The sequence below is a fragment of the Trichosurus vulpecula genome, chromosome 8 (assembly GCF_011100635.1).
Source record: "Trichosurus vulpecula isolate mTriVul1 chromosome 8, mTriVul1.pri, whole genome shotgun sequence".
Classification (NCBI taxonomy): Eukaryota; Metazoa; Chordata; class Mammalia; order Diprotodontia; family Phalangeridae; genus Trichosurus; species Trichosurus vulpecula.
The window spans coordinates 183,875,603-183,895,181 of record NC_050580.1 but is presented as its reverse complement, the minus strand read 5'-3'; the positions used below and the strand labels follow the sequence as shown (position 1 = coordinate 183,895,181).

Here is a 19,579-nt window from a genome sequence, read left to right as displayed (position 1 = left end):
CTCAGCAGGAGAGGGAAAAGAGACTTAGAAAGGTTTCAGGAAGAAGGTGATACTTGAGCTAAGACTTGATGTAAGCCAAGGAAACAGATAGATTGAAGTAAGGAGGAAAAGAATTGCAAGCATGGGGAACAGCTAGTGAGAAAGCATGGCATAAGGACCTGGAGTATAATGTGCTAGGAACAGAAAGTAGGTGAGTGTTGTTGCAACATATAGTACTTGGGTGGGGAGATGAGTGAAGAGCAAAAAGACTAGAAAAGGTAAGAAGAGGACAGGTTTTAAAAAGGTTTCAAAGCCCAAAAGTTCATTTTATCTTGATCTTGAAGGTATTAGGAAGCCACTAGAGTTTAGGGAGTGGGGAGGTGACCTGATCAGATCTGCATAGTAGGAAAAAAAGCATGAGAGCTTGTAACATAATGGTTGCTGTGTAAATGGAAAGAGGAGGATGTATACTAGTGAAGTTATCAAACAGGGAAAAAAAAAGATTTGTCAACAGATTAGATTTGCAGGGCAAATGAGAGTGAGAAGTCAGGGGTGACAGTGATGAAAGCCTGAATGACTGGGAGGATGGTGGCACTCTCAGTAAGAATAAAGAAGTTGGGAAGAGGAAAGGGTTTTTTGGGGAAATATAATGAATTTTGTTTTGCACCTATTTAGTTTGAGACTTTATAGGACACACAGTTTGAGATGTCCAAGAGACATCTGGTGATGAAAAACTAGAGCTCAGCAGAGATAAATAGATCTGGGAATCAGTCCTCTGCACAGAGATGAAAATTGAACTCATTAGGTTGATAAGATCAGGAAGTGATCACTAAGACAGTATAAAGAGAGAGGAGAAAAGAAAACACTCATGATTAGTAGGCACGACCTAGATGAAGAGCCAGTAGAGGAGAATGTTGCAGGTAAGAAAAGGATGAGGAGAGAACAGTGGTACAAAAACCTAGAAAGAAGAGGGTATCCAAGAGAGCAGTGTCAAAGGCTACTGAGGGCTCAAAGATGATAAGGAATGAGAAAATGCCATTAGATTTGGCAATTAAGAGATGATACATAACTTTGGTGAATAGTTTTACCTGATGAACCCATATCTCTTGATTTTGTTTTTAGTACATTCCATTTTATCCCATATAAAGATGCCTCTTGCAATACTGCTCTGAGAAAATATGTAACTCTGCATCCTGTTCTTTGTTTCTCTGCTGTATTCTCATTTATCTTCCATGCTAGCTTTATTTTCTCTAACTACTTCTGTGTTCTTCATCTCTTCAACTTCCTTGAGATCAGAGGCAGTTTATTACAGTGGATAGAATGCTGGAGCTGGAGTCAAGTTAGCCAGGATTCAAATTCTGCCTGTGGCACTTACTAGGTACATGACCTTGAGCAAATCATTCAGCCTCAAGGAACTTCAATTTCCTCATTTATAAAATTGGAGGCTTAGTCTAGATCAGAGGTTAGCAAACTGTGGCCTGTGGACCAAATCCTTCCCATTGCCTGCCCCATGAACTAAGAAAGATTTTTCACACTTTAAAATGCAATAAAACTCCACTTTAAATTTTAAATAAAATTCTATTTTTTATTTAAAAAGCATTCCTACCTCCTGGGCAGCACAAAAATAGGCAGAGAGATTTGTCCCAAGGGTTTTTGTTTGCTGACTCCTGCTCTAGATGGTCTCTAAGGACCCCTTCTGGTTCTAAATTTATACTTTCAACATGTGACCATTGCTTCTCATATGCTGTTTTCTCCCCCTTTTCCCCTTTTACATCACCAGCTCTTCAAAACTGGACCTTTCTTAAGTCACTCATGAGGCCAATAATGCATATATTTTTTGTCCCCATGCTTCTGATTTTTCCCTTGTTCTTTGTTTTCAGGTCATTTCAGTGTCTGTGTTATCAGCTGAGTCGATGGATGGAGGAAACAACTCTGTGGTGTCTGAGTTTGTCTCGCTGGGACTGTCTGCTTTTTGGGAGATAAAGATTCTCTTTTTCTTTTCATTTTATGTGGGAATTATACTGGGAAACTTCATTATGTTCACTGTGATTTTTGATTCTTATCTTCACTCCCCTATGTACTTTCTGTTAGCCAATCTCTCTCTTATTGACCTTGGTCTATCTTCTACTACGGTGCCAAGGATGATCACTGACATTTTTAGTGAACACAAAGTCATCTCCTTCACAGATTTCATGATACAGATATTCTTTATCCATGTCATGGGAGGAACTGAGATGGTCTTGCTTACAGCCATGGCCTATGACAAATACACAGCCATCTGTAAGCCTCTTCCCTACCTGACTATTATGAACCAGAAAACATGCATTTGTTTTGTAGTGATTGCCTGGGTGATTGGGGTGATCCATGCTGTGTCTCAATTTGTTTTTGTTGTAAATTTGCCCTTCTGTGGCCCTAATAAGGTTGATGGCTTTTATTGTGACCTCCCTAAGATTTTGATACTTGCCTGCACAGACACCTCTTGGTTGGTATATGTGGTCACTGCCAACAGTGAGCTTATCTCCATGGGCACTTTCTTTCTCTTAATTATGCCTTACATTTTCATTTTGGTTACTGTCAGACATCACTCTTCAGCTAGTTTGTCCAAGGCTTTTTCCACACTCTCAGCCCATATCACTGCGGTCTTCTTGTTCTTTGTTCCCTGCTTCTTTGTTTATGCGTGACAAGTTCCCACTCTGTCACTGGATAAATTTCTGCTTATTCTAGTTTTCTTGTCACTCCACTCTTGAATCCTGCCATATATACTTTGAGGAACAAGGATATGAAGTTGGCCATGAAAAGATTGACAAAGATAATTGTGAGATCTAGAAAAATCAGATGACGGACTTTGTTGAAGAAGATCAAAAGTGCTTTATGCTCATTTTGGCCAGCCTTGAACTAATGAATGATCACCAGGAACTTGGAAGTCCATCTGTATTCAGATTTCTGGTTATTTTTTTTAACCAGATCATTATTGCAGTGTTGGAACAGGTGGGGTCAGTAATGACATCTGTAAGAGTCATTTCAACATTGCCTCACTGATGGAAAGGCATGGAAAGGTCAGCAGGATTGTGGAATGACACATACAAAGCAAGCACTGGTTGGAATTCTTTTTTAAACAAATGTAACACCACTGGTCACTATGACAAATGTCTGATTCTTTTTTTTTTTTCTGTTCAGCTCCAGAGCATGTACTTTTGATCCAGAGCTCACTTCTATCTGTCACGTGTACCACCCAACACCTGAGGGCACTGTGACATAACCACCAATGTCCCTATGCTTCATACTGACTATAGAAAAAGAACTTGATGTATATATTTTGGCTTTGTTCCTTTCATGATGGTAATGTTTTCCTCTCACTATTTCAGGGTTTGGTGTAGATAATCTAGTCAGATCAATAGTTCATATTCTCCATCTCCTGGTTCCTCACACTTCTTACATCATTGATTGTGTGACTTGTTAATTCAACTCTAATTCAAGAATATATTACCTGAGGACATTATACACTAGTAGCAAAAGCAGAAACGTTACTGTACAGTGTATTTAATTCATGGACCAGCAACTCAGCTCGCAATGAATCAGTCAATCAACAAGCAATGAATGATGAAAGATAAAGCAGTTATTAAGTACTTATTATTTGTAAGACATTGTGCCAAGCACTGGTGCTACAAATAGAAGAAAGAAATAGTCCTTGACCTCAAGTCTAATGGGAGAAGACAGTACATAAGAAGGGGAGTTAGTGTATACCTAGCAGCATGGTTTGGAAATGGTAGCTTGGAAGTGATATGGAAGGCTGGTTCCAGGCAAGATAAGGTAAAAATCTGCCTATAAGAGCCCAGGGTGGTTCGAGGGGCAGAGTCCAATATTCTTATTTGAGGGGGATGAGAAGAATAAGAAGCATTTACTACATGCTAACTATGTGTTCAACACTATTCTAAGGGCTGGGAAAAAAAAAGAAAAAGTAAATACAGTTCCTGCCTCCAAGGAGCTTACAGCGTAATAGGAAGACAATATGCATGTGAATAGCTATAGACAGGATACATACAAAGTAGATGGCAGTTCTATGCTCAGAGGAGGGAACAATAACAGCTGGGAGACTGGGGCAAACCATCTTTAGAATGTCATGTTTGAGCTGAATCTTGAAAGAAACCAGAAGGCAAGGCAATGAGCATTTATTAAGCACTAGCTGTGTACTGGACATGGTACTAAGGTCTAGGGATACAACTGAAAGCAAAAAGAAAGGCAAATCTTTGACCTCAAGGAGATTATATTCTTTTAGGAGAACACAACTGCAGTTCCATTTCTTTCTGGGAGGTCAAAAGTGAGCTGAAAACTGCAGGAAGGAGTTCCTAAGGCTTCTGTAGAAGTCTAGAGGGTAAGAGCAGAGTCAAGAAGGAAATGAAGGTGGGTCAGCTTGGGCCCCCTCTGAACATGGAAGGCTTGGGAGGAACTCATCAGTGGAAGGATGGGGCTGCCATAGCAGAGGACAAGTCCAGTGTGAGGACCCCCTAGGTGTTGATGAAAGTTACAAGTGAAACTGCAGTTGAGGCATTGTGTGGAGATCAAGAGAATCATAAGTAGAGCTGAGAGGTTAGGTGGGGAGGGATATCATCCCAGGTGCATAGGGAACTGCCAGTGTAAAAGCAAAGAAATGAGACTTAGAGCATCACATGTGAGGAATGAAAAGTACATCAGTATGTTGAAAGGACTATGGGCAGCTAAGTGACACAGTGGATGTAGTACTGGGCCTAAAGCTAGGAAGTTATCTTCTTGAGTTCAAATCTGGCCTCAGACACTTATTAGCTTTGTGACCCTGTGCAAGTCACTGAACCCTATTAGCTTCAGTTTACTCATCTATAAAATGAGCTGGAGAAGGAAATGGCAAATCACTCCAGTATCTTTGTCAAGAAAACCCCAAATGGGGTCACAAAGAGCTGTACACAACTCAAAATGACTCAACAACAACAACAAATGGAAAAGACTACCAAGTGCATGAAAGGAAATGATATATAAGAATATCGGAAAGATTGGATGGGGTCAGGCTGTGAAGAGCTTTAAAGACCAAAAAGAGATGTTTGTTCCTGGTCCCAGAGGCAATAGGGTATTAGTGGAATTTATTCCTAAAGGTAAAACCCCTTTCTGAGCTCATCCCAGTCCCTACATCCGAGTGCCCCTACCTGAGTGTAAGTCTGGGCACAAAATAGTAGAAAGTATGAAAGGAAGTGGTTTCACTGACATTTAACTACTAGCCTTTAAAGGAACTTGGTGCAGATGGGAATTAGCTGTCTGATTTTTGCATTTTTATCTTTGTTACCTTAGTTATTCAAAAAAAGACTCTAACTTTATTTCCTACACTTCTCCTTGGGAACAGTAAAATTATATCACTTGATCATTCCAACAATTTAGCTTTTACAAGATGTCAGGTCACCTAGGTGGCACAGTGAGTAGAGCACTGGCCCTGGAGTCAAGAAGGCCTGAGTTCAAAGCTGGCCTCAGACACTTGACACACTTACTAGCTGTGTGACCTCGGGGCGCTTAACCCCAATTGCTCTGCCTTCCCCCCTCAAAAAAAGAAAAAAAATTGTCTTATTTGCCATTGATTTTCCAGATTCCTATTTCATGTCTAATTCAAAAGTATTTTATTAAGAACCTATCATATGCAACAAAAACCAGCAAGAAGAGATGGAAAGAGAAATCCTATTTAAAATTACTACAGAATGTAAAATATTTTGGATTTTACTATACAAGATACATGCAAGAACTATGAAGATGCAACTACAAACAACTATGTATGAAAGTAAAGATGGATACAAATAAGTGGTAAAAAATATTAGTTGCTTGTAGATAGGATAAACAATATGATAAAAGACAATATTTTCTAAATAATTTTTCTTATTCAATACTATACCAGTCTAAGTAGCAAAGGATTATTTTACAGAACTAGAAAAATAATAATGAAATTCATAGGGAGGAAAAAAAGGTCAAGAATCTTAAGAAAAATAAAGAAAAGAAATGGGAACAAAGGAGTTCTAAGTGCCAGCTGTCCAACTATACTACAAGGCAGTTACTAAAGTGAGTTAGTGCTGGTAAAGAAATAGATCAGTGGAGACAGATTAGGTACACAATACTCAGAAGCAAATATGTTCAATAAACAAAAGAACCCAGTTACTGGAATAAGGACTCATTATTTGACAGAAACGGTGGGGAAAATTGGATCTTGCTAATGGATCTTGTCAAGCAAAGGGGAGAGAAAAGAAAAAAAATCCCTTTTTATCCATCCTCAAATATCACCCTGCTTCTCTTAGTTGGGAAACTTGGCTCGTTTCATAGAAAAAAACTGAGGACATTCAGAGAGAACTCCCTCTTAGCCTTCTACATTGATTTCCTCCTTCACTTGTTTCTCTAATGAAGAAGCAGCCCTAATCTTTGCCAAGGTGAACCCTCCTATATAAGCAAGTGATTCTGTTCCTTCTCATCTCCATCAGATTCCCCTTCATCCCCATTCTTTCACTAATCTTCAATTTCTTCTTGTATTTGGGCTGCTTCCCCACTGACTACAAAGAAGTCCATATGAGTCCATATGTTCCTGATCCTACAACGCACTGCCCCCTCATTGGGAGGAGGAAGGAGAAAGAGAGGGAGGGAGGGAGAGAGAGAGAGTGAGAGAGAGAGAGAGAGAGAGAGAGAGAGAGGCAGAAAATTTTAGTGTACACAATTCCTGTCATTGGACCTCTGTTCTTCTAACTTTATAAACATCACAAATTTATAGCTAGCTCCAATTCTCTTTCATCTAAAAGCAGCAAAGCTCACAGAGCCAAAAAATAGAGGCTTTCTGTATTCACCTGCTACAGGTTGGCCTAAATGGGGAGGTTCTAAGGCCTTTGTCCCCATGAAGAGACTTACAGTATGTCTTCCTTCAATCCTAGCCAGGGGAGGGAAACTTGACTCTCCTCACTCTTCTCCATCTCCTCCCTCTGACATCAGCCCCCTCTGATCTCCCCCACAGTCATTTGTATGAATGCTCAGATTTATTTTAGTAGCCAATAGATGAAGTGGAGCTAATAGCTATAGAATTCCTGCACATGCTCAGAAGGCCATGTGAAGAATTGCATCAAACCAAGGCATGCTCAAGTTCATGAAGGATCTCTTGTTGGCCAGGCTCTATTACACTCTTCTCTTGTTTAAAAAAGTTTGCCATCTTTGGGAAATGACCAAGGTCCATTTTGAATACAGTGTCTCCAATTCAGAATTGTCCTTGATATTTTGCCCTTTCACTTGCTTCCCCACCTTTATTATTTGCCTCCCCAACTCTAATGGACCAATGGTTCTCATTCCCTTTTTAAAATTTGGAGATTTTCAGAACAGTCATAAAATGAGTCCTTGCTTGGTCATGTCAGGGCTTTGTGGCTGTATACACACCATCTAGAAAATGTAGTCAAGAGAATTCCTCTCAATCCACAATGGCTTCTCATCCCTAAGTACTGTGAGAAATCAAGTTCTGTGATTTCTCCTTGTTCGTGTTCAGTACATCAGAAAATTATTTCTACTTTGCCTCTTTTTGGAAGTTATTGTGAGGATAAAATGAGATAATGTATGTTATTGCAATTCGAAATCTGTAAGGTATTGGGTGGTAATTCAGAAGAAGTAAAATAAAAACTTTTTCCTATTGATAAATAATGAACAAACTTTTCTCAGTCAGGATTCCTTATATCCAGGAGCCTTAGAGAATTGAGGAGAATGGAAACTATTCTCAGCTACGGAATATAATGGAGGAATTCAAGGAAAGGGTAGGGAGGAGAGATGAATTTAGACAGGCTGATTCATGTTCAGAAAGGACAAGCTCCAATTCCCTGGAATATGAACTTTATACTTCATGGCTTTATCCAAATCAACAAATGACATCTCCTAGTTTCCCTTTCTCTATGGATCTCAAGTAAAAATGGGGCATTTCTAGGTTACTTCAAGTGTAAAGGATATTTAAAGTGTCCCTCTCTGTTAATCACTACTGTTTCAATCATAGAATTGTTCCAGCAAAGTCTGAACAGATTTGAGAATCTTCAAAATCTCCATTTATTTAGTCCTTATGGTTTACACAACGCTGTATCATACATGCTGGTAAATGCAAAGTTTATATGAGATAATGATTCCTAATGTTATGGAGCTTAAGTGTGTACTAGGAATACTTGTTTTTCTTTCATCCTGAGACCTGTTACTTTCTTTATGCATTGATCTGGAGCTTTCTACTACCCAGTCCCAAGAGCACAGTTTTTCCTTTTCTTTTCTTCTTTCTTTTTTTTAAACCTCAAATTCTGAATCACATTTTTAGTTTCTTACCTGTCACCATAAGAAAGACATTAATCCCTTAAAACTCAGGGAGATAGATTATCCTTTCCTAAATTCTAAAGTGAGGAAGTAGGGTTAGACATTTCTAGGCAATTGTTTCTGAAAGCAAGTAGGAGCCTTATTTGTTTCTTGTTAATGGTAGTTAAATGATGTGCTAGGGTTTCATGAATCTAGCATATTAACACAGATGTGAATCAGAGAATAGTAAAGGATTTAGGTGTTTTTATTAAAGCAGAAGAATTTTTGAGTTCCTAATTCTTTCTCTTCCTCCGTCCATCTCTGAATGAGAAGGCAAGGAAAACAAAACCTATTACAAATATGTATAATTATGCAAAACTCATTTCTGTATTAGCTATGTTCTGCAAAAAAAAGCAATAAAAAAGAAAGAGAAAAAATGTGTTTCAATTTGCACTCTGAGTCCATCAGTTCTTTATCTAGAGGTAAATAGCATGTTTCATCACAAGTCCTTTGGAATTGTTGTGGGTCAATGTATTGACCAGAGTCACTAAGTCTTTCGAAATTGATTATCTTTACCATATTGCTATTATTATATGGAATTTTCTCCTGGTTCTGCTCTAACTTTGCATGGTTCATAAAGACCTTCCCAGGTTTTCTCAGAAAGTTTTATTAAGTAATTCTTGCTGACTTTGTGACACAGAGGCAACACCACACAAACTTTTGGTGTGTACAAAAGATTTGGGCAGCTTTTAGCACAGTCTGGCACACAGAATATCACCAAGGATACACATAACATGTAAAAGGGGAAAATAGAGGCACATTGGCACATGTAGGCAGGAGCAAGATTCCTAAAGCCAATGATTTCACATTTGTTTTTCACCTCTTTTTTAATTCCACATAGTTGTGAAACCACAGACTATCAGCCTGGCCTATAGCAAAACACCAACTCAGTGATTTACTCTTCCTAATTTTATATGCTACATGAGAGTGGACTCTCCTATAAAGGATATTGCTGCTGCCTCCCTGTCCCACAAGTCAACTACCTTGTCTCCTTAACTTGATGTTTACTTACATGGTGGTTATTTCCTTACTTAGATGGTGCTTACACTATGGCAATGGCTTTTATTTCAAATCTTTTTTTTTTACCCTAAGCCAGTATTTATCTGTCAATTAATCAATATTTTCTTCAACCATTTCTATCATTCCCAAAAGGTTTATACTTCTGTGGCATTATTTTAAATCAACTAATACATTATTTTCTCCAGTGCATAAGAAACAGGTCTCTGCATCTCCCCTACCCTCTCTGTTTCATTGCCAGATAAATGTTTCAAGGCTTTTTCCTTAGGGAAATCCAGTGTGCCTCTAAAACACTAGTACCAGGGGAAAGCCAGTCATAAGCTGGATCTCAGTAGCATAGAGCATAGACATTCAGGAAATTAATTATTTTTTTTAGTAAGGAAGAACTTTATATAGTTCATTATCTCCAAAAGAGATTACAGGAGGGACAGTTAAATACCCTGGCTTTCTCTGATGCCTGATCCTGCCTCATATCATGTGTCAGAATTGGTATGTATGTGAGATTATTTTAAATTCTATCATACCATTTCACAGACGTTCTTTTCGTCCTTACAGCTGCATTTCGATTTAGGCTTCTCATTCTCCCCAATCTTTCCTTGGTATGTTTCTGCATCTATTCCATTTGAGATCTATTATCATTAAACTGCATCATGACTTGGAAAATCAGACTCATCCCAATGAATATATAGAATCTTTAGACCGTACACTTAGTTGAATCTTAAATTACATGTTCACTTCCATCCAAAGCATCACCAACAAACATCCCTGTAGTCTTAATTTTTACACTTCCAGTGCTAGGAAACTTAACACTCCTGGAGGCAACTCAATTCACCCCACTAACATTTATTAAATTCCAACTATGAGTAAGGGTCCTTTGCTAGCACTCTGGACACAAAGACTATCATAGAGCAATAGGCAGGCACTGAAGATGTTTGAACAGGGGTGTAATACAGTCAATTCTGTTTCAGGAATATTAATTTGGTAGCAATGTGGACGATAAATTGAAGGGGAAAGAGACTGGATGCAGAAAGACCAATTAGGAACTTATTGCAATAGTGAGAAATAATTAGGAACTGAACCAGGAAGTGGCTATGGGAGTGGAGAGAAGGAAATAGATGCAAGAGATGTTATGAAGGTACAGGCAAGAAAATCTGGCAACTGACTGGGTGTGGGAAGGAAAGGACAGAAGAAAAGTAAAAGACTGTGCTGAGCTTGTGAACCTTGGTTGGCTGGTAGCATGATGGTGCTCTTCACAGACACTGGGAAGTTTGAAGGAGAGATAAATTTTTGGGTAAATATAGTTTTGTTTGGGTATGTTGAACTTGACACGCCTATAGAAAATCTAAGTAAAGATATCTATCAAGCAGTTTGTAAGACAGGAATGGAGTTCAGGAGAGGAATTAAGGATAGAAATATTGGTTTGAGGATTATCAGCATTAATCCCAAGGAAGATTTTCTTTAAGTTGAGCAAATTCATGCCTCTCTGTAACATCTACCTGTTGAATTTTATCTAAAGGAGAAAATTTCTGAGGCTTTTTACTTCTGGGGAAAAAAATGATTTATGAGCAAGGCTAGAAAGTCACCATTAGATCAGATCAACTAATCCCTCGGTGATTAGTGATAGTTTCACAGGTCTACAAAGCTAATCTGTATAACAAAGAAAAAAAAGGAAATATATTCATCAGGTTGATTCATAGGATTTACAGAGAAGTAGGTAGTTTTGTAATTTTCGACTGCTAGGCCTGTCAGGAGTGAAATGGATGTTTTTAGGATGGGATAACTGCTAACTGCTAGATCCAGTATTTCATTGGTTTAGGACTCATGTTTATCATTGTGATTTTTTTTTTGAGAAGTCTCCTTCAGTAATCCTTTAAAGATTTCTGCAATGGGTCTAAGATGCTCACTGAAAAAGAAGTAACACTATAAGAAATTGTGGTGAGCTGAGTTAACTCCCCACCCTTCAGGAGCTTGAAAAGGGCAGTCTGATCTTCAGTAAAGTCCTGTGACACCTAAGCTTAATTCCGTGATTGTATTATTTTATTTATATAAAGATATATTTCCTATTCTAACTTATCTATTATTGATTTTTTAAAAATTATTTTATTTTTAATTTATGAAATAAAACAAGCATTTCCATAATACAGTAGAAAAAAGATGATTGCACATGAAATTGAAAATCTATTATGTACATCTTGCTATTCCTTTTAAATATATAATAAAGTTAACTAGGAACTTGAGTGCTGCCTTTTGACTGAATCCAAGTTTTACAGAACAAATCCTTTTATTAAGGGGATTTGTTCTGTGAAGTTTGGATCCAGACAATGGGCTGCACTTGAGGACCTAGAGGGCCACATGTGGCCTCAAGGCTGAAGGCTTCTCACCCCAGTAGGCAGTTTAATAACTCTTTGGGCATAATTCCAGATGGCTTTCCAAAATGGTTGAATCAGTTCACATTTCCACCAACTATATTGTTAAAAGTATATTAAATCATGTTAAAATATTCATTTGCTAAATCTATAGGTAATTTAGGCTTAAAGGAATATTTATGCTGGATTAGCTTTTCTTAAGGAAGGTAAACAATCCTTGAAACTAAGATAAATCAAAGTAATCAATATTAACCAATTTAGAACTCACCTTTTTCATATTCATAAGTCCCAGTCCTACCTTCTTCAGTCAAGCTGGTATAATCCCTGTCTCACATGATAGCACTACAAATATTTTAAGACTATTAAGTCTTCTCCTTGCTGAGCTAAATATCTCCAGCTCCCTCAATTAATCCGCTCATCCCCTGGTTGCCATCTATAAGAGGTAGTCCATCTTATTAACATCTCTTCTGACATGTCAGTGAGAACTGCACACAATACTTGAGATGAGATTTAACTTTAACCAAACCCAGGTATGGCCTAGGTCACTTTGTTTATTTTGAATATTTCCACCTTTGGTGGATTGGTATTTTAGCCTTATTCTTTATATCTCTCAGCTATTTTTGTACTCTATCTGTAAGTTCATTTCTCATATTGGGGACCAAATGACTAAGAGTGGCCATTCCTATCTCTGTTAGTCCTTGGACAATCGTATGAGAAGCAGGTTTGTTCTGCTTTGGGAAGGGGCCAAGAGAATCTCCAGCTGGGTCACTGTAAATATATAGGGCTCAGTTTTGTTTTTCTTGTTCTTACTATATAGTCTTCCCTCCTGGTTCTGCTTTTTTTAATCCTAAGGACCTGTAATGTTTACCTCCTCAGCTACAATCCTGTTTATCTGCATGATTGATGGTGGCATCCAATGTCTGTTTGTTGGTATGCCTTCAGAGCTAGAAGAAAAGTGATCAATACCTTTTAAGGATTAATGACAGTAGGTGATCAAGAAGGGGCATTAGTCAATTCTGAAAAGGAAATTCCTTCCAGCGGGTTTAGGAGAAAGGGGGAAGAAGGGTCAGTGAAAGGAAAGGACAGACATAAAAATAAAGTTCTATAGACACCAGATTCTTCCTGGGGAAAGGACTGGCATTATGTAAAGTTCACTCGTCTTCCATTCAGAAAATCTGATTTTGTGTTATGAGCATGCAACTTTGGGCAAGTTACTTAGAAATTAAAACTGACTTTCTCTTATAAAAATGAGGGTAATACCTCACACCTCAAAGGATTTTGAAAAAGGGCTTCACAAATTGCAATATGATAGCTAAGTACAAAAAAACACTATTATTGTTATCTTAGATAGCTGTCATCCTAGGATCTGGGGCACACACCAGATTTATATTAATAGGGTCATAGACATAGAGTTGAAATGGACCTTGGACAACATACAGTACAATTCTCTCATTTTACAGGTGTGGGAAATGCGGCACAAACAGGTTAACTAATTTGCTAAGACTACAGATGTGAGTTGAAAAAACTAGACTAGAGTCAACTTGAGCAAGGCTGATTGCTCTTGGCCCCTGTGAGAAGGGGCAACTTCACCAGATATTTGTTCTTTTGTAGAAAATGACAACACTTTGTTATAAAAGAAGACTATAGACTCAAAATTAAGAGACTAGGGTTCTAGTTGTAGTACAAGATAGAGTCAGGTTCTAGTTGTGGTTTTTGAATGACTTGAAGTGTGACCTGGGGAAATTAACTCAGAGTTTTCATTTATTAAATACAGAGGTTAGCCCAAATAATATTACTGGAATCCTTCCTATAAACCAAATTCCATGTTTCTGATTTCTTCCCTTTTTTCTATTAAAGTGTATATTTCTATTTCTTGGTTGTAGAGGTTGCTTTCTCAAGCCAATATTTAGGGGTGGGGAATCTGCGGGCTCAAGGTCACATATGGCCTTCTAGGTCCTGGGTGCAGCCTTCTGAGTTCAAGTTTTGCAGAACAAATCTTTTTATTAAGGGGATTTGTTCTGTGAAGTTTGGATTCAGTCAAAGGGCCACATTTGAGGACCTAGAGGGCCACATGTGGTCTCCAAGCTGCAGGTTCCCCACCCTGATAAAGGCAAAAATCTACATCCAGGAGACACAAGAGTGAGTGTGAAGTGTTGGAAAAAACCCTGGTTCAGAACAGGTGGGTACTCTATGACCATCATGCCACCAGCTAACCCCAGGTGCATTTGTCTGGCACTTTCACCTTATAAACACTCCCACCAGAAAAACCTCTTGCCCTTTTTTTACTTGTGAGTTTTTAAAAACAACTTTCTCTTTTCCTTCCTCTTCTTTACCTTCCCCTCAGCTTTTTGGTCCTTTGACCTCTGCTCAGTCCTTAGACATTTCAGTGGCTTAAGCCTCTTAAACTCTCTTCAAAGACTGTATTTTGGTGTAGGATGGTTTAAAAATTAAATTGCTATTAGTGACCATGAATGGATTAAATTCACATTATTAGTGGTAACAATTTTCAAGCTCTGGGGAGGGTGGCTAAGTATAATATTTGATTTTCTATTGTAGAAGTGTTCGGCAAACTTCCCTCTGATCTTCCTTTCTCCCTGCCACCATTCATATTCAAACACACAATATAGGTATAGTAAGCATTACCAGAGATTTTATTAATAATGAATTTGAGTATAAGATAACCTCTAACAAAGTGATGTAGTGACTTTGAAAATATTACACATTCATGTTCATTTTTCATGCTCTTGAGTTTTATGTGAGCAAAAGAAATTATTTCATCTTTAAGACATCATTTTTCTTATCCATATTTTGATTTTTCAAAGTAACTATAAAAGTTTGGGGCTCTAGAGAGCATTGTTAATGAATCCTTTTAAGTAGAGAAGGTGTTCTTTTCATAAGGATACTTTTGCTATACAATGTATTTTTGCTTTTTTAATTAAAAAAGCTATAAAAATATCTTTTGTTTTTATGTATCTTTATTCCTGAATGGATCTTTTCTCTCTACTTGCCCTCCCCCCCCCCCTCTACCACCCCCACAACCTTCAAATTAGGCGAAGAGGCACATTTTATTATCTTTTTATCCAAACTTGGTCATTATAACCCTAACAGAGCTCAGTTTTTTTTTCTTCCATTTATGTTTTTTGTAATAAGATATGTGTGTGTGTGTATGTAATCATTATTAGACTCAAAGAACTCTGGTTTCTTAGTAGGCACTTTATGGGTCCTGTACCACCAGCTTACCCTTGAAACCTGTCTGGTACTTTCAGCTTCTAAGCATTAATAACTATAAAAGGTCCATTTTATCCATGCTGATGGATATGTAACATGGGATTTTTCTTTTGTATGTTTAATTTCCCTCTGATCTCAGTTCTTCCTGATCCCACCCATTTACATTCAGACATAGAACATTTATAAATTAAGCATTACCAGAGTTTTCAAATAACATATTTTGGATTAAGACAATGATGCTTTAACTCTGCCAAGGTTATACATTAGCATACTTCTGATGCTTCTGAATCTTATGTGACAATGGTAAAAATATATTTCATGTTTTTTATGTTTGATTCTTTAATGTGACAGCGGGAACTTTGGAAAGCAGAGGAAATGTGTCATTTTCTCCAGAAAAGGAAAAAAAAAGTTTTAATTTTCATTTTTTTTGATAGTTATAAAATAAAAGACAAAATTACTCATTAGGATTCTAAATTTTAGAGAATGTGTTCATGCCACCTTCAGCTGATCAAGCAGTTTCTGTTTCTCCTGGAGAAGGGCTTGAATCTGTGCTCTTCCCCACTCGATTCGGCTCTGGAGCGCGGCAATCTCCCCAGCCACCAGCAGAGCTGCCCGGAAACTTCCCTGGGCCTGCCGCAGACTCTGGGGCACCAGGATCCCAAACCAGGTCAGGGGATCCCGCTCCGGAGACGTCGCGGCGGCAGGTGTGGGTGGGGTGGGCTGCAAAGGAGACCCCTGAGGCTGCGGCCGCCTGCGAAGCACCGGAGACTGAGACTCGGACTCTGGCTCCCCATAATCACTCACACCTTGGGACTACTGGGGTCCCCCGTCATTCGGGGTTACAGTTCCAGTGAAAATCACCTCAAACTCAGGCCGACCAGGCTCGGGCTCACTTGTGCAGACCCGGAAGAAGGGAGCCATAGAAGAGCTAATACTGAAGGGGCCTGACAGCCTTGGCACCCATAGCATAGCGAATCTTGGAGAGGAAAAACCAGCTGTCCTCCACTCGGGCGTTCAGGGGCACCCGCTTCCCTTCCAGCTGCTCAAGCTCCCGGCGCAGCTACACTCGGCTTGCATTTAACTAGCTGCTCAAGGCCACCGCGCTCTAACCGCCACCGGCTGCCGCCATAGCCCGGAAGCCACTGCGCAACACCCTGCCTATCCCGCCCCTTCCACTGCAGCCAGCCAATCAGTTTGCGCCCGTCAGCCACCGCGTGACGACCTGGCGCGCCATCTTTAGTGAGGGCAGGAAAACCGAGTTTCCTTGATGCCCTTGTATATTCGCTGTACAAGGATAGAGGTTCAATTTTATTTAAGATGAAAAACCATTCTCTACCATATGAAGTATTATGCTGTAATGGAAAGAGCAATAAATTTGGAGTCTGTTGTCTTAAATTGTGGTTTTGTTGCTACCTATAGCACTTAGGTCAATTCATTTAACTTTTCTTGTCCTCAGTTTCCACATTTGTAGAATGAGGTAGTTGGCATAGATAATACTTCCAGTTCTTAATGCTATGACTAGTAGGAAAGAGGTATATACACAATTAGATGGTCGGTGTTAGACCTTAGAATTATTGCTTTTTATGCTTTAAAACTATAGAGATGTACATACATACATACATACATACATATATATATATATATATATATATATATATATATATATATATATATATATATATATATAGACATCTTTCCTCTTACCGCTCCTGCTTTAAACAAAAAAAGAAAAACAAGAAAAAAAAGACATTATAACTCATATTCCTAGTCAAGCAAAACAAATTCCTTTATTGTTCATATCTAAAAAGATTTCTTTTCTTTTGCACTTCAAGTTCATTACTTCTCCATTAGACGATGGTTTGTGTATCAGTCCATGGGAATAATGATTCGTCACAGCATTGATCAGAGTTCTTTATTTATTCAAATAAGTTTGTCTTTACAATATTGTTGTATAAATAGTTTGGTTTTTGTTTGCTTCACTCTCAGTTCACACAAGTCTCCCCAGGTTTCTCTGAAGCCATCCTTTTTATCCTTTCTTGTGGCATAATAGTATTGTATTTACATACCATATTTTATTCAGCCATTCCTTAGTTCCCTAATTAGCACAGTGCATAGCACCTAGGAGGTGCTTAATAAATGTTTATAAACTAATTAACTGGCATCCCTTACAGTTCTTTGCAACTATAAAAAGAATTTGATAAATATTTTTGTGCATATGAGTTCCTTCTCTTTCTTTATATCTGGGGATATAAGTCTGGGAATATAAGCTTAGTTGTTTTAGCTCTAGGTCAAAGGATACGACAATTTAGTAACTTTCAGGTCATAGTCCCAAATTGCTTTTCAGAATGACCACACTAATTCACAGCTTTACCAATGGGATAATAATTCCCTTCCAACATATTTCCCTCTACTTCTTTTTGTCAACTTTGCCAGTCTGATAGGTATGAAGTGAAACTTCAGAGTTGCCTTAATTTGCATTTTTCTAATTGCTAACTAGCTCTCTATAGCACAGATACACATATATACATATTACATATCAATTTATATTGATAGGTTTTATTTCTTTTGAAAATTGCCTGTTCAGTTTTCACAAGAAATCAGAGGTATCAATAATAACATTAAAAGTACTCTAAATCACTATTGATTAGAGAAATGGAAATGAACCATCTCTGAGACACCATCTCACACCTATCAGATTCACTAAAGTGACAGATAATGAAAATTTGATAAATGCTAGAGGGCATGTAGAAAAAAAGTTACGCTAATGCACCTCTGGTGGAATTGTGTAACCATTCTGGAGAATAATTTGGAACTATGCCCAAAGGGTTATCAAACTGTGCATACCCTTTGACCCAGCAGTACCAAAAGGCCCTATATCTACAAAAACATTCATAGCAGCTCTGTTTGTGGTGGTAAAGAATTGAAAATTGAAGAGATTCCCATCAGTTGTTGAATGTCTAAACAAGTTGTGGTATATGATTGTGATGGAATGTTGTGCTGTGGAATTCTGTATGTCCTACTTCTATCTGCTCAGTCATCTTCATTCCCTTTGATTTTTTTTTGGTAACTTCTTTGCCTCTCCTACTCCTCAACTCCTGAGTACTTAATTTATTCTATTTCTTCAACCTTTCCTTCTTAATTGTGTAGTATTTCAAATTTCTTACAACTCCTGCTTCCTATCTAGGGCCTTCCAAAATCATTGGCAGAAGAGATAGGATAGCCAGTTTAATTCCCTATACTTCTAATTTCTTGTTTTTTTCTCTACCTTCAGGCCATTTCAATGTCTGTGATACCAGTTCTCAAAATGGATGGTATAAACAACTCTGTGGTAACTGAATTTGTGATGCTGGAGCTGTCAGCTTCTTGGGAGATGAAGATTTTCCTCTTCTTATTTTTCTTTTCATTCTATGTGGGAATCGTGCTGGGCAACCTCTTCATTGTGATCACTGTGATTTTTGACTCTCACCTTCACTCCCCTATGTACTTCTTGCTGGCCAACCTTTCTCTTACTGACTTCGGTCTATCCTCTACAACAGTCCCAAGGATGATCCTTGACATTTTCAGCGAACGTAAGGTCATTTCTTTCCCAGGATGCATGATGCAGATGTTTTTTATCCATTTCATAGGAGGAACTGAGGTGGTCTTGTTGATAGCCATGGCCTATGACAGATATGCAGCCATCTGTAAGCCTCTCCATTACCTGATTATTATGAACCGCAAAGCATGTATTCGTTTTGCAGCTGTTGCCTGGATGATTGGGTTACTCCATGCTGTGTCTCAGTTTGTTTTTGTTATAGATTTGCCCTTCTGCGGTCCTAACAAGCTTGGAAGCTTTTATTGTGACTTCCCCCAGGTTGCAAAACTTGCTTGCAGAGATATTTCCAGGGTGATATATGGGGTCAATGTAAATAATGGGCTTCTCACCATAAGTACCTTCTTCCTTCTAACTGCCTCCTATATCATTATTCTGGTCACTGTCAGACAGCACTCTTCAGCTGGTTTGTCCAAAGCTTTATCCACACTCTCAGCTCACCTCTCTGTGGTATTCTTGTTTTTTGCTCCTTGTTTCTTTGTCTATGTGTGGCAAGTTCCCACGTTATCTTTGGATAAATTTTTGCTCATTTTTATTTTTCTTATAACCCCATTCTTGAATCCTATCATATATACATTTAGGAACAAGGACATGAAGATGGCAGTGAAAAGGCTAGCCAAGAGGACTGTTGTTTCTGCGGATTGATTTTGTTGATGGAAATGAAAAGATGCTTCAGGATCTTCTTCACCAGTCCTTAAACCATTAGATGCTATGCTAGATCACTAGAAATTTAATTATAAATTCATCTACATTCTATATTTGTGGTTATTTTTCTATTCTTAAGTGGCCTTTGAGTTGTATCTTCAACTTCTACCTCATCTTTAATTCTGCAGAGATGAGAACTGTAACCATGAGCTGCTCTGGCATTGATGACATCCCTTTTTTAAATTTATCCAATGTCATAAATTGTCTCCTCATTTGCATAGGATTATATTTGGATAGCACTGAAATTGGTAATAAATGCTTTAAGAAATATTTTTCATGGAATAAATATTTTTTCATGGAAATTCCATGCTTACTTCAAATGACCATATGCAAG

The 19,579-nt window shown here is 38.2% G+C and overlaps 1 protein-coding gene and 2 pseudogenes across 1 annotated transcript; 2 read left to right on the top strand and 1 right to left on the bottom strand.

Annotated features, from left to right (window-relative positions):
• The first annotated feature begins 1,892 nt into the window (after window positions 1–1,892).
• On the top strand, window positions 1,893–2,818 carry LOC118829778 (annotated as a pseudogene).
• A 12,451-nt stretch (window positions 2,819–15,269) lies between these two features.
• LOC118829777 lies at window positions 15,270–16,182 on the bottom strand (annotated as a pseudogene).
• A 2,046-nt stretch (window positions 16,183–18,228) lies between these two features.
• On the top strand, window positions 18,229–19,185 carry LOC118830281 (olfactory receptor 4F4-like). The gene has a single exon (XM_036737209.1). It carries the CDS (start codon window positions 18,229–18,231, stop codon window positions 19,183–19,185), a length of 957 nt encoding a protein of 318 aa, XP_036593104.1.
• The last annotated feature ends 394 nt before the right edge of the window (window positions 19,186–19,579 follow it).